General features: G+C 39.9%; 2 protein-coding genes across 2 annotated transcripts in view; one reads left to right on the forward strand and one right to left on the reverse strand.

Moving 5' to 3' along the window:
• The window catches only part of LOC139590977 (probable acyl-CoA dehydrogenase 6), a 76,100-nt gene extending 67,722 nt beyond the window's left edge, over nucleotides 1-8,378 (forward strand). The window contains exons 7-9 of the mRNA XM_071429011.1: nucleotides 213-374; nucleotides 498-648; nucleotides 7,582-8,378. Coding sequence (XP_071285112.1) covers nucleotides 213-374; nucleotides 498-648; nucleotides 7,582-7,672 — 404 coding nt within the window. The 3' untranslated portion in view covers nucleotides 7,673-8,378. The remainder of the gene's footprint in view (nucleotides 1-212; nucleotides 375-497; nucleotides 649-7,581) is intronic.
• A 1,253-nt stretch (nucleotides 8,379-9,631) lies between these two features.
• BET1 (Bet1 golgi vesicular membrane trafficking protein) lies at nucleotides 9,632-13,881 on the reverse strand. The gene is made up of 4 exons (XM_071429014.1): nucleotides 13,689-13,881; nucleotides 12,318-12,433; nucleotides 10,341-10,397; nucleotides 9,632-9,796 (listed from the first exon to the last, which is right to left on the reverse strand). Exons 1-4 carry the CDS (start codon nucleotides 13,705-13,707, stop codon nucleotides 9,641-9,643), a joined length of 348 nt encoding a protein of 115 aa, XP_071285115.1. The 5' UTR covers nucleotides 13,708-13,881; the 3' UTR covers nucleotides 9,632-9,640.
• Between the last annotated feature and the right edge of the window lie 1,228 nt (nucleotides 13,882-15,109).

Below are 15,109 nucleotides of genomic sequence, written 5' to 3' on the forward strand. Positions count from 1 at the left end.
TAGGGCTCAAGTAAGATAGATGTCTTCAAGGTACAAGGAAGTACCAGACTCTTCTCAGAATTAAAGCTTCACCACAAACTGAGTGTACAGAACAATTTCCTTTAAAAAACCTAATGTGTTGGTTGTACAATGTGAAAAAACCTTCTCTTTCAACAAGAAGGTAAACAAATCTGGCTAAAATGATGCCTTGTTCTGTGCTTTGTTTCTTCCAGCCCTGACACCACTGGAAACTGTTATACAAGAAACTATTGACTACACACGGCAGCGGAAGGTGTTTGGCCGGCCTGTCCTGCACAACCAAACCGTGCACTTCCGCCTGGCCGAGCTGGCAGCCGAAGTGGAGCTCCTGCGCTCGCTGCTGTACCGCACCGTGGGTGAGCTCCCACATCTGCTTCCCAGATGTGCTTCTCTTCATGCAAAGAACCTTGTCAGGCTAAAGGAACATGGGGAGGTGACTTCCAGAGTGAATGACTTTTCATGTCTTCTTTTTTTACTAGCTCTCTATGTAGAAGGCAACGATGTGACAAAATTTGCCTCCATGGCTAAGCTAAAGGCAGGTCGTCTGACCCGTGAAGTGACTGATAGCTGTCTCCAGTTTTGGGGAGGAATGGGATTCACCAGTGAAGTTCTCGTGAGCAGGCTTTACAGGTAAGAGAGTGATGAAAATACGAAGTCGCTTTAACTGAAATTTAGCCTCTTAAATGTCCTGTTAAACAATCACCTACTTGAAAAGAGCAGCAGCATCTCACCACTGTGAATGGTCTTGTTCCACTTCATACATGTCACTGAAGTGGGTTGTGGATGCAAGGACACCCAGTGCCATTAACTTTGAGTAGACAGGTGTCGGAACTTAACTATTCTGTTGGCAAATCTTGGCTTTGCAAGATTTGTGCATTAAAGTTGTGAGTTTGAACTGCCCACAGGTTAGCTTAAATGTAAAATGAAAGAGGAAAACTCAGTATTTTGCCTGATGGTCCTCTGGTATCTGTCACAGAGTAGAAAAAAAGGTGGGAAAATTGGGAGCTACCAATCAGTGACATTTTTCTCTTTGCTTTTCGTTTGATTGTAATCTTGATTACAAGAACAGAAATAAAACCGGAAACTTTCTTCTAAAATGAATGAAAATCAGCTTTATCTTTTTCCCCGGATATGTGTGAAACTGGAGTTCCCCACTTGGCTTCTGCAGGAGCCTGTTGTGATAGCAGTCTCCACCCTTTTAGTCACACTAAATACCATGTGAGACATACAAGAGATGTAATTGCTTCCAGAAAGTTGTTAGATCATTAAAATGGTCCAGAGGCCTTTTTGTACATTAATTGAGGTCCCTTCAGATTTTAGTCTCTATCTACTTAGAACAAAATTCTCCTTAAGGAAACAGGTTTTTTTTGTATCTGGCCGCAGTGTCTTATATTCTGTAGAAGGACCAAAATTGACCTTAGATTCACTTGCAGTAACAGCTTTCTGTTCAGCCCTTACATAGACAATACCTAATCCAAAGTTAGACAAATCAGTGGTTCAGTTAGTTGAAAGTTTTGGTAAATGTGTCTGTGTAAAGTGAGAGCAGAACACTTGGGAGAATCTGCAAAAAGCTTGTTTCTTTTTAGGTAGGTTGAGTTACTTTTTCTATTTTTAATATTTTATGAACAATAATGTCATTGTAGTAAGTCAACAGATCCTCAATATTTTTTACAAGTGAACTCCTGAAATTTTCTTACAAAGGTACAGACTGCTTTATGATGGTGGTTTTAAGCCAGCTGTCAATATGATGGTTTTCCTTAGTTATTTTTTTCACAGCCTTATTTTAACAAGTAATGGTCATTGGTGATAGAGATGTTAAGAACTACTGCAGTAGGCAATCTGAATAAAATGAATCCCTGTCCTTACAGCACTTACTATAAATTATGTAGTCTGGACAGATTAATGTGTATGTGCTTTTACATAGTTTTGTTTAAGATTTCCTAGCCCAGTATAGTGCTAACTGTGAGCAGGGCTTTTCTGTGTGGATTCCAGAGTGATTTCCAAGTATAACAGCACAGTCACATTTTTCCTTAGAAGAAATCCAGAAGGTTTCCTGTTGGTGTACGCAGTCAGCTGGCTAGAGAAATGTATCTTTCTACCTCTAAAACAAATACTCTTATAAATAAATGAGGCTAAAGACAGTGTGATATTTATACTCTGAAATTTTCTATGAATCAGTAAAATTCCACCATTGAGTAACCAAAGGTCCAGGAAGGGACAAGGAGAGTTTTACCTAAATAAACAATTACATGTTCAAGATAGAATCTTGTTAATCTGTAACAATAAGCAAAGCAGCAACTTCCCTAAAGCCCTTCTTTCTACTACAGCAGTCTGAGTAACCATTCACGTCACTGTGATGTTTGTCCAGTAGCAGCAGTATCATTGCACAGCAGGACATCTAGTCCTAATGTTCAAACATTTTTGTAGCATAATCTTTATGAAGTTCCCAAAGAGATGTAGGTCAATCTTCAACACTTCTCGCTGTTACTCACTCCTCAAAGAACATACAGTACAATGCATACTGTGAATGTTAGTGTTCACATGTTAGTGAATGAAGTCTCTGAATTTTAGTTATTAGGGTCAGTTAGAGATCATAAACAGAAACAGCACAAAACTGCCAACTTATTTTATTGATATCTGTCATTTAATCAGTAACATTTTAAACTTTGTAGAACAACTGGCATGTCTTCATTCCTATTCTCTAGAAAGCATGAAGAGAACTGCTTCACCATGTAGGTGTCTATACTGGGTTGATTTTAGATATGTAAATGTCTCACTTGTACAGATTCTAATAAGAAGAACAGGTAAAAAAAAAAGAAAAGCTTACAGCTCAAATATCAAAAAGTTTCATAGAAAAATACAAGACAATATAAAACCCATAAAGAATAGACTTTCCAACCTGTACCCTAGTAGCAGGATTCTGGAGAAAGAAAGCACTAGCCTGGAGACATGCTTGTTTATTTTTCTCTCCTCTGTCTGAAAGGCCTTAAAGACATTGTGACTTGGCAAAAATCTATTATTGAACAAAGCCATCATTTATATGAAAAACCTCTCAAGGTTATGAGAGACTAAGGAAAGAAACCTTTTTGAATTAAGTTTATTGCAATTTTTCAGACTTCCTGAGTTTTAAAAAATTGCAGGTAGTGATCCCTGTATTTTAATAGTAGTTATGTGCGCTTCAATTGTTATAGGAAAAACTTATGTGGTCTTCTTAAAACAGTTTGATTTGTTGGGTTTATTTTAAATTCAGATTGTTATTAACTGCTAAACATCACGTCTAACTGCTTCCAGTTCTCAAAAGTTTTTCTCCTATGGGCTGTGATGGGGAAAATGCTATCATTTCTTTACTTGCTATGTTGTAAAAGACTCAAGAAAACAGTAGTGAAAAATATTGACCACTCATGTGAAATAGAAGTGTAAGTAGCATTGCAGATGCATAGTTGCAGAAGAAACACATTTTCATTTTACTCCTCAACTGTCGTGTAGTTATTGCCATATGAAGGTCTATTTGTAATTGAGGATAGCTAAAAACCAAACTTCTGTATAATTTTAAGTGGATTTTTTGAGTAAGTAATGTATTTCCATCTAATTTTTTTTCCTTCCCATATTTCAAAAGTTAGTTCAAATAGTTCATTCAGTTTCATTTTTTATTTCATTGCTTATAGTCTTTCATTCTTTATAAAACATGTCTAAACTTGAGTGAGTCCAGACAATTGGGGGTTTTAATCAGCTTTTTTCGTTATAGTAATTTGTAGTTGTACCAAACAAAATGAAACGTATCTATTTCTGCTGACAATTTACTTTGATGTCTGTACCTAACTGCTGAGACAAAACTTAATACAAATTGCTGTCATCTGTGAAACAAAATCTGCAGTTTCCACCTTTTTCAGCAGAGGCTTTGAGACAGATGCCTGTCTACCACTTTCTTTGACTTTTATGAGTACCTTGAGAAGGAATTTAGGAGATGAAGCACATGACGTTTACCTTTAAGATAGCAAATCAAGGCAGGTAACTGTACAGTGATGACTTTAAAGTAGAGCTGTGCTCAACTCTCTACTTTATGCTCAGAGCAGGCCAAGGTGATGCCCATTCCCTACTCTTGGCCTTCAGAATGTCCCTGAGGGGGAAGGAACAGGGTCATGGGAACTGGCAGGCATGGCTGTGGGCTGTGCCAGCCTGGTCAGAGGCCTGCTGCACTGAGTGGCACCAGTTCAAATTCTTCTCTCTAGAACAAAGCCTCCTTCAGATTCTGCTTAATTTGGACAGCCTATAGGTAATCTAGCTGAGTCTGAATATGGAAGAAGTCACAAAATATTAGGCTTGAAGGTTCATCAGTAACTTTTTTGGAGAAAATTCTTGCCAGTAGTTAAACCTTAAAATAGTTAAAACCTGAAATAGTGAGTTATGAGAAAAAAAGGGTAAAGGTTTTGTAATCAAGTGCAGTTTGTGCTGAAAAGAAGCAGTGTATAAATGGCCAGGGAAGCAGTGATACTCTGAACCACGCAAACCTTGGTAAGGTTTTTTACCAATGGCCTTCTAACCAGGGAAGCGGAGAGCAGCATCTCTGAGGGACTGCTGCCTTAATGCCAGGCTGTTAGGGGAACCCAGGGCTTAAATCACCAAAACTCTTTCTTCCCCCTGTCTGACTGGCGCTGATCACTGCCAGAAAAGGGAAAAAAAATTTCTTAGTATATTTTGGCAGGAAATTTGAAGTTTCATGAAGACACCTGCATCATAGATAGTGCAGCAGGCTCCTCTCAGCTTGTTTGGGAACAGAAACAGCTTCAATCCAATTCCATATGGTTTCCCAGAGGAAAATGTAGTGTAGAGCAGCTCCCACAGCAGGCTCAGCTTCTCAGCTGTAGGAAATAAATGGTACTGGAAGGCACAACTGCAAGCATGATCACATTTTCCCAGCTTGAAGCTACAGACAGATTTAGTGTGCCATGAGCTGCATATAGCACATTACAAGATCTAAAAGTTTGCTTGTGCTGTGAATGGGTACATGTCCCTGCTTTATGGCTGGGGAAATCGCAAACAAGGGAGAGCTCAGACTGGGATAAGGACTGGCCCTGATTTTCAGGAAAACTGGGACCAAAAGTTTTAGCAGCAGGGTAGTAGACATGGCTTAGCTTGTGCAAAACAAGGTCCAAATGTCACTCAGGGTGCAGAGGGGTCAGCACCAGCCAACAGAGGAATGTTAAACTGCAGACTATTTTGGATTACACTATTCAGAAATACATTTTCAGGCTGTAAATTACAGGGTTCCTAATCATTAGAACAACTTTGTTATCTCATAACCTTCAAATTAGGGTAGTCCAAGATTAAAGGGAGCTTGTTTTTTCTCCTTCAAGCAGTGCTTGACACATTTCTGAAGGCTGTATTACATGGCCTCTATGGAGATGGGAAACATGGTTTGACAATGTGGAGGGCTTTTTTTTTTCCTGTTGCTTCCTAACTATAAGTTATTAATCACCTGGATTGAATTTGGTGGGTGGGAATGGTGCCTCACCCTCCCTCTTAAGTGCTGTTTTTTAAATTTACATTGAAGATTTTTTTGCTTTTATTCATTAAAACATAGATTAATTTTTACCATTTATCTCTCTTGATTTGGTTGAGTGAAGTCTTATAATCTACAGTGAGACACATGGGATTTCCTGAATGTAAGGGAACATTTCACAGGGAATATTTTAGAGGGATAGAACACAATAGTTGGATTCTCTCCTTCCACAGGTTAACTCCCACTCTCTAAAGAAAACAGCATTCAATTACATTCAACAAGTAGCTAGAGGTTTGGTCCCTCAAAATGACATCTTTAAAACTGCATGGTGTGCTGCAGGCTGGTTCCTCATGGTCCTTGGTCAGGGGGAAGCCACCCCAGGCTGATGCTCACCTCAGGATGGCTGAAGGTGGTTTAGGATGTGCTGCTCTGTCATGTGGCAACAAGACAGTGATGCAGAAATCAAAAGCAAAATGTTATTGTGCCAGATCAAAAGCCTTTACAGCAGTAGCCTAACAGTGTCCCTTACAAAAGCAATCAAATTCCAATATTTATATATATTGAAATACTTATGTGCTGTATTAATAATGCATTCTTGGTATAAGATAAACTATCAAGCCATAAGCATACATTAAATAACTGATACAGAAGCTGACTTCACTATGTGCTCTTTCCCAGCTTCCTTACAGAGTTTCTGGCAGGATAGTTAATCCCATGGTTTCAGCTTCTTATGATGAAAGCAAGTTTCTTTCCCAGAAGAGGGCTGCTGGATTAAAATCATTTGTGTCTTTTGTCATCTTAATCTGCTTAAATTAGGGGGAAACCTTCTGTCCTGTCTCCCCAGAGGAGAGATCAGCATTAGTCTCCTGGCTGTAGATTCTGTAAGAAATATTCCTTATCTCACCCACAGAGACAAAAATATAATTATCAGCAAATTTGTAAAGATACACACAAGCACAAAACATATGAAAGGTGTTCTGTTTTTTTGAGACGTGTCTTTATACGTGACAGCCTGACTTGTCTGTCACACACACTACCAAAGCCAGATTTTACCACTATTTAAAATTTCATATAAACAAGCCCCATGTGTCCAGGATTCCTGCTGCAGAGACAGGATTTCTATTGACATCACAGCGTTCTAAGGATTAGTTACTCGCTGGTGCTACAGTGAAGATGCCAAATGCTGAGCATTGGCAGGGGCTTTCTGCAGCTTGACAAAGCAGACAGCACCGCAGCACTAAGAACAAGCAACCTACCACTGTTCCAGGTCTGCTGCCTTCAGCAAGGCCCATAGGAAGGTGGGGAATCTGCAGGTTACTAAGCAGAGATAGTTTAGAATTGTTCTGGTAGTTTTATTGGTGGTGGTTTTCCTTCTCCCCTGAGGTAAAATATTTGTGAGTAAAATTGCTTGAGGCTGCAGTAGTGAGGGCTCTGGCTAGCACAGGGAACTTAGGCAATGCTGTTAGGGTTGACTTGGGATGGTTATGGCAGGTTTTAAATGAGTGTGATTAGAAATATCAAATAAAGAGTAAATATTCCTGAAGTATTAATTTTTAAAGCACAAAAGCTCTATATAAAACTACACTAGAATACTATACAGAACTACTTGTAATATTATACTATGTAACATTAAAGTACTATATAATACTAATGAGGCTTTTACCAGATCTTACATAGGCATTAGGAAACCTGGATTGGTTAAAAACCTTGAACGGAAATTATACCCTTTCTGTGCAATTCTCCAATACCACATGTACTGGTTGACTCTTCCACCACAGTTAAGCAAATTTAAGTGCTGCAATGCTTTTTGCTGCTGGCCCTGGAAAAGCTCCTTCCCCTCCTACAGTTCAACTGCAGGCTTAGGCACCTACAGGTTTGGGACAGGCCCAGCAGGGGTGTTGTGGGCAGCATCACAGCCCACCTGCCCAGGAGCCAGTGGATCAGGTGTTCTGCAGGCATGTGGCATTTGTATCCAATGTGTAAGTAATTCTGGGCAAGCTGTCCAGCACAGCACCATCAGAACAGCATGCAAATGTTTAAATCTACTCTTTATATTTCTGCAGGGACTTGAGATTGATGTCAATAGGAGGTGGCTCAGATGAAACCATGCTTTCCATCATATGCAAATACATGGACATACTTCCAAGAAAGTGACGCATCGGCACTCTCCCTTGAAAATGAAGAAAGCAAGAGCATGACTTGTGCTGCATGCTGAATGGGTACAGATCAGTAATTTTGCCATCAGAAAGCACATCAAAGTCTTTCACCATTGCCACTTTGTGCTTTCCAATGTCAAATTCTTGTTGATATGAAGCACTCTGAAAGCTTGCAGCCTCCTGCATTCCGTTTTTTCAGTTGGTGACCTAAGTTTTCCAATGACCCTTGCTAAGCACACAGAAAAAAATATGTTCTTTAATCAAGCTTTATCTACACTTCACAGCATCTAAGCTGATAATTACACAACAGAACTTCCATATGAATGGAAGCTATGTAGCTTAATCTCACTTCAGTAAAGCTTTGCTTTCAAGATGAACAATCATGGCACAAATTATTCCCATCCATAATGAAACCCCAGAACAGTGCCTTTCCTCCCAATTAACAGGTACCTTTCCTATCTTTCACTTTTAGCAAGCAATCATTAAAATGAGCTCTGTCATCTTTGACAAATCCATATCAATTTGTACTCCACTCTCATGGACTTTTGGTGATGGGAGTAGTGTTAAATTTTTATTTGCAGAATTCTACAAACAACTGTTTCAGTGTATCTGAAGCTTGCAGAGGGTGAACTTCAGCAGCAATGTACCATGTTGTATGCATAATTATTAAGAAAAATATTAAAATAAACACATTAATATGAAAACTGTGCATAATTACTGCAAGTCTTCCTAAAACAGCCATTTAAGCTGGAAGAGGCAGCCTGTATTATTGATTAAAAAATAAAAATTGCCCCTTAAATACAGCACCATTTCAAAAAAATACACTGGTACTCTACAGTAGAAAAAAATGTATATAAACAACACTAGCTAGGATAATACTACAGGACACTTTATTTGTAAGTTCATTGTTGGTTATTAATGATAACACATCATACAGTATTTCTAAAAAAGTTTTTCAAAAATTGTAGATACAATTTCAATATCTAGCAAACTTCCATTTTTTTGAATGTTAAACTCAGCAACGTAATAGCCTCAATGATTAGAAACTACTTGGTGAACCAAAATTAAGTTCTCGAACCCTAATGTGACTGCACTGCCAACAAATGCATCATAATCTACTTTAATATAAAATTCAAAATATCTGCCATTGTATTTCAGACATCATGCACTGTAGATTTAGGGACTATCACTAATTGGAAAGTAAACATACTAATGGTAAAATTTCAAGTGATTCAATTGAATCATTTCAGTTTTAAATACTTTAAATATAAAGAAAACATTTGTACTGTGTCCATATTGGTTGGTCCCAATGATGAAAGGCATTTGCTTAAAAGAGTAGATGTGTAAACATGATCTGTCACATTTAAATTAAAAAATAAAAAATCCAATTTTAAGTAACTTCTTGCCAAAACACGCAGTTAAAGTTACTTGCACATTATCAGACCTAAATACAAATGTAATTTTTGGGAATACCACTATTACATTTGCTAGCTTCAGGCCAGCCTTTAAAACTCCACAGGTAAGATCTATTTAGAAAGATCAACATATTCTTTGTGCTCTTGCAACTGAAATGACTATATGCCTGAAACCGGAGCTCTAATTTAGAGCATGGCCCAGAATGAAAAGCAGAATGAAAAAGAAAGCCTTGAAATTCTGCAATTACTTCATTTTCAAATAACCACTGTTCTTTGAATTTTTTCAATCAATTCTAAAAACTATTTTTCCCTAAAAAATCCATCCCGCTATGCTAGCTGTTTCTGCATATTTACAAATAATCCCCCCAAAACAGGGGATGATGGAAAAACTCTGATACATTAAGAAAACTATATATAACTTCGCATTAATTGTTAATGCAATTTACAACAATTTCACTGTTTTATCCACAAAATGTGCCACTTTAAATCAATGTCTTCTTTAACTAAGACTACAGTTGAAATTACACAATGTAAACCAGAGGTAACATGCATCACCTCAGTTTAATAATCCAGTATATCACAAAAAAAACAAATAATGAAAAGAGCATCATGTAGCATAATAGCTTTGTCTGGCTTCCTCTGGAGAGTGTTCTCAGTCTGCCCATAGTTGCACCTAGAAGTCCACCCGTAGAGTCAAAATCATTCTCCTACATTTAAAAAAGAAACAACCAAGGAAAAAAAGAGAAAAAAAACATGTCACTCTGAGAGATAAATACCCTTACAGCTCACTCAGTATAGTTTTCCCTGTTTTTTCAAAGTTTCCAAAACTAAAATTATTTTAGAGGCAAAAAATATCACCCATTTAACCAGTTCTATTATTACCCCAAGCCAAAGCAAAGTGAAAGCAAAAAAGGCATTTCTGACTCTCTTGTTTTTGCTTCCTTCTTCTATTCTTGAATACAATTAAATATAGAAGTGTCTTTTTAATGATACTTGACATTTGCTGATTAAAAACCTATACTCATATCCAAAGCATAAAGATCTAGGTTGTGCTTTAGGAGTAATGTATTTGCATATCTTATCTTTTTGAACAGAAATACTGATACTGCTGACAAATCAGTCACACGTTACAGTCAACAATAAGCTGTCAAAATTTTAATACCAATGTTCAAACTAAAAGACAGGATGCTTTACATTATTAACTTCTAATCCTGACCCATATTTAAAGAAAGGTAGTTATTCAATACTCACCATTTCTGATAACATTTTATTCTGGTTTTTAACTTCCGTTCCAATTTCAATGGAAAGCTATAAAAACAAAACAAAACAAAAACCAAAAAGTATTAAAGATGAAGAATCATATTTAACATAAGTTAATACACAGATTACAGAACCCAGTCAAAAATACATGACATGACTAGCATTTTCCCCAATGAAAGCAATACCCGGTATTTTCAAACACCAAAATAACATACACAGTATTCTATCAATGACCCTTAGGGAAATAAAAGATTTTCCATCTGACTAGATGAGTCTAAAGAGTCACTGGAAGTACTCAAAGCTCCTCTTCCCCTTTTCCAGAGAACGTCTTACTTGTATTATTGGATGGAATTTAAAACCTCAAGATCTAGTCAAGTCTGAAGTAGCAATTACCCATTCCTGGAACAACTGTTAAAACTGCTGGCACACAGCAGAGAGAACCATGAGCATTGGTTCGACTCCTAGTGTTGCTGGAGCTGACACGTGTAACCTGCAAACACATCTCTTTTGACAAGCTGCTGTGCTATAAACAGGAGGACTTTCTTCAGTGAACTTGTGTAGCCCTTCTCTGCTTTATGTCACAGAACAGAAGGAGGAAAGCTGCACTAGAGCCAGTCCTGAGACAGTGACCAGGGCCAGCAACAGCCTGGGCAGACAGGTCCCAGCTCAAGCCAGAAAGTGAAGTGAGGTTAGGGTTGGAATCAGGGAGGAATGAGACCAGGCACAGCAGGAGCTGCAACAGCACAAAGGTGGAGCCAGCCAGAAGAGCCTTGGCTTAAAGCAGCTCTGGAGGTAAACAGGGGAGAACTGACACTGAGCCTGTTATTGGCTTAGCCTGACTCTGTTATCAGCACACTGGCCTTGAACAACCTGCTCAACTCCTGGGGTGGAGGGAAATGCACTCCAGGGCCCCATGCTTTGGATTTGCCAAAACCCATTTGTTTTCACATGTCAAAACTTGAATCTCATTATCTTGTACTGATGCATTTCAATCAAGAGTGAAACTGATTTTACATGAGGCTTCTTGGATTATGTGAAGGCTATTCCACATGCCAAGATTATCCCATTGCACTTAAAGACAGAACTACAGAAAGATCTCCTTGGGGAACCATGAACTGCTATTTTGACATACATGGATTTTGAAATGTAACATATCACAGCAGGAGACAAGAAATGAAATTTGATAACAAAGGTCAAAGCTTTTTTTTTTTTTACCCCTTAACTTGCTCCAAATTCTTATTCTAAACCTGTTTAATTTCTCTTTGAGACTAAACCGATTTTAAGCAACAGCATTAAAGTAAAACTTCGAGTGAGTTCAGGCCAAAAAAATTCACTGGAATGTGGTTTATAAAACTTAAAGCTTTTAGGAACAAGAAATCCACACAACTTTAATCACAGAGCTGTCTTTCAGTTAGACTTGTTTGAAAGAACTCCTCAATCTCTGAAAGGAATCAGAATCATCAGAACACCAAACTTCTCCTTCAAAGGATATTGGCATGCTATTTCTAAGAGCTGTTTTCACATTACATGTTTTTTTACTGCAACTCCCATTCCCTGTTCCCCTGTACCACTGAGAGTAAAGAAGCAGAGAAAATTGGGTGTGAAACTGAACCCAGGAAAAAGGGAAAGGTAGTGGCAAGCCATTTCAAGTCTTTTATTTCTCACTACTCTACTGATTTGATTGTCAATAAATCCACTTCCCCAAGTCAAGTCTGTTTTGCTCATTATGGTAGTTGGTGAGTGATCTCTCCCTGCCCTTACGTTGATGCATGAACTTTTCATTGTGCTTCTTCCTCCCTTGTCCATCCACCTCAGGAGTGACAGAGCACGCTTTGGCAGGCACCTGACATCCAGCCAGGTTAACACATCACAGTTTTAAATTTCTGTTTTAAACAAAGTCTGCTGCTTCCCTGACTGATATACCTGAATTTCCTGACTGTGGCGACACCACTGTGGTTAAATACATACCGATTTAATGGCACTGACTTTTGAACGCAGACTTTCTGTTAGCCTGTCATTCTCCTCTTCATAAACGCTGTAGCCACTGTTGGTATAGCCATAGCTCCCTGCAGGTGCTCCATCACCTGCAAACACAACAGTCAGTAGGCAAGCTTCCTTCAGAACTCCTTGCATAAACATCCATCCCCCCTCCAAGAAACAGCACACAGCTGGGTGGCCTCCGCTCTGAGAGGGAGCTGTCAGTCTGACAAAGGAAAGGACTGAACACCTAAGCACTATCAAATGCCCACTTCTTAATGATACACTTCCTAACACCTCTCTTGATTCACTAGGAAGTGTTCCCAAGACTTGTTTGATTTCATGAAAATACTACTGCACAATACAAATCTGAAGCATAGGAATAAATCTAGGGTAGTGTCAGACACACCTGGTTTAGCCCCAAATACTTTCTAGGAGGAAGCCCCAGGACTCAGTCATACACTTCAGAGGTGTGAACATCTCTTAAACTTTAGGGAGCCGTCACAGCACCCACGTGGTTGTAGAAGGTGACGTGGGAGTTCAAAGTTTTCCTTCTAGTCATCAACATGACTGATGGCTGAAAAATGAGGCCTAAGCTGCTCAACACAGTCAGCAGGAACTCTGCAAGGATTTCTCAATTTGCACCAGATTATATCTGTAATAAATTTATAACAGTGGGGATTCTTGGTTTTTTACTCCCTAAACATGGCAGGAAAATAGAGAAGCACTTAAAAAAACCCCAAATGAACAATTTCTGAATTTGGGAAGGAGTTGACAGAAGAGCAACAAATTTGCCTATTCATGGGAACACGGCTCAAACTAACATGGTATTAGAACAACTGAATAACAGCACAACTGAATGGGGCAATACTATTTACAAGAGCATGTAGTGACAGGAGAAGGGAAATGGATTTAAATTGAAAGACAATACGTTTAAATGCAGTATTAGAAAAGAATGCTTTACTGCGAGGGTGGTGAGGCACTGGAACAGGCTGCCCAAAGAAGTTGTGGATGGCCCCCCATCCCTGGAAGTGTTTGTTCAAAGCCAGGTTGGATGGGCCTCTGAGCAACCTGGTCTAGAAGAAGGTGGCACGGCATGGAGGGTGGACCTAGATGGTCTCGGAAGTCACTTCCAAACCAAATCCTATGACAAACACAAACCTGTCGCTACTCGGTAAATCCAGCTGGGCCAGAAGGAGAGGCAGAGGCAGGGCTGACGGCCTTTCCCCGCCAAGCTCCCGAGCCCTGCCACCACCCTGCATCCAGGGCACAGCTCCCCTCACGCCTCCTGCGCCCCCAGCCCTGACAGGGGCCGGGCCCTGCTCGTGTCGAAGCCCGGCCCGGCCCCGCCGCAGCGCTTACCCAGCCCCGCGCGCCTCATGGCTCTGCCCTAAGGTGCCGCGGGAGGAGCGGGATGAGGAGCGGGAGGAGGAAGAGGAGGATGAGGAGGAGGCCGGAGCGCCGCAGGGAGGCGGCGGCTTTGGCGCGGCGGCCGCGGAGCCTTCAGCCGCGAGCGCCACGACAGCGCTGCGCGCGCGGCCCGCTGGGAGCGCGCCCGGGGCGCGACGGGGCCGCGCGGGGGCTGCTGGGGGCTGTAGTCCTGGTCTAGGGCCGCAACAGAATGCCAAGAAAATTAAAATTAAGTGCTGACAGGAGCTTTTAACTTCTTTTCTTCCCCCTCTACTGTTTATTTAAAAGCATACAGAAACTTAGACAGGAAACTTGAAGATAAAATTATTATTGAATGTGATTTAAATTTTGTTTTCAAAGATAATTTCTCCTTCATTCATTAATCCCTTGCAATGCTTTAGCACATATGGGTTTTTTCTGCTTATATGAAGGATGAATTCACTGAATTGAATTTATTTGCCAGGATGATACCAGAAGGATTTATCAGTACTCCAATGTAAAGAAAACACCACTGAGTCCATTCAGAATTTGCTATTTCAGGGGTGGTGTCCACTGGACTAAAGAAGCTGAACTGACTTTCCAGCTACAACAGGCTGCCTTTTCATTAATTTTAATTAATATGTAATTAATTGCTCTGGTGTTTGTCTTCTGGTACAAACTGGGACCCTCAGTACTGGACCAGCACCTACTTGCATTGTACAAAGTATTTAAACACAGAGCAGAGCTCCTTTTTCAGGGATCTTGCAGTACACCAGGAGCCTTCACCTAGGTAGGCAGAGTTGTAGAAGGAAGAGTAAAATAGTTCTGGTCAATATGAAGGCCCATGGCATCCTGCTGACCTCCTGTGTAATTGCTGTAAGACACCCCAAGTCTCCAGTAAATAAACCCACAAATACTTGCAGCGTATCTTTTCTCTCCCTTTGTGGAAGTGCATTTGAGACCTTAGTCTCATATCTGTCCAAGTTCTGGATAGATGTTGAGAAGCCTATTTATTTCCTTCTCTGTCACATCTGGACACCTGTGTCTCAAAGAACATTGCAAAGAGTTCTTGCAAGCCACCTGTTTTTCAGAAAGACCATCATAAGCAAATTGCCCATTCAAAGCACCTTTATAAAGATCATTTTCTTAGACTGCTGCATGGTCTGCAGCAGCTGGGTTAATTACCTGGACAGAGCACAGTGCTAATGGGACGATGTGACTTCCTGTCCCATGATGGCTCATTCTGAGTTTTCTTGTGTGTTTCTGCATTGCACTACTCTGGGCCACAAGAGTACGTATTTATTTCTGTATTGTTTGCTTGATGCAGTGTAGCAAACTGGAAGAAAGTGTAACATTTTTCTCCACAAAGATGCGTCAATGCGCTTCTAAGAAAA

Source organism: Agelaius tricolor, unplaced genomic scaffold (assembly GCF_023055355.1).
Source record: "Agelaius tricolor isolate 1412-34295 unplaced genomic scaffold, bAgeTri1.0.p SCAF_6, whole genome shotgun sequence".
Classification (NCBI taxonomy): Eukaryota; Metazoa; Chordata; class Aves; order Passeriformes; family Icteridae; genus Agelaius; species Agelaius tricolor.

What these genes read in the sequence shown, in the direction of transcription:
- BET1 (XM_071429014.1), bottom strand. An exon ending in AAGTCAGTGCCATTAAATCG is followed by an intron (nt 10,398 to 12,317) that starts GTATGTATTTAA and finishes TTGTTTTTATAG; the next exon opens with CTTTCCATTGAAATTGGAAC. An exon ending in ATAAAATGTTATCAGAAATG is followed by an intron (nt 9,797 to 10,340) that starts GTGAGTATTGAA and finishes TTTTAAATGTAG; the next exon opens with GAGAATGATTTTGACTCTAC.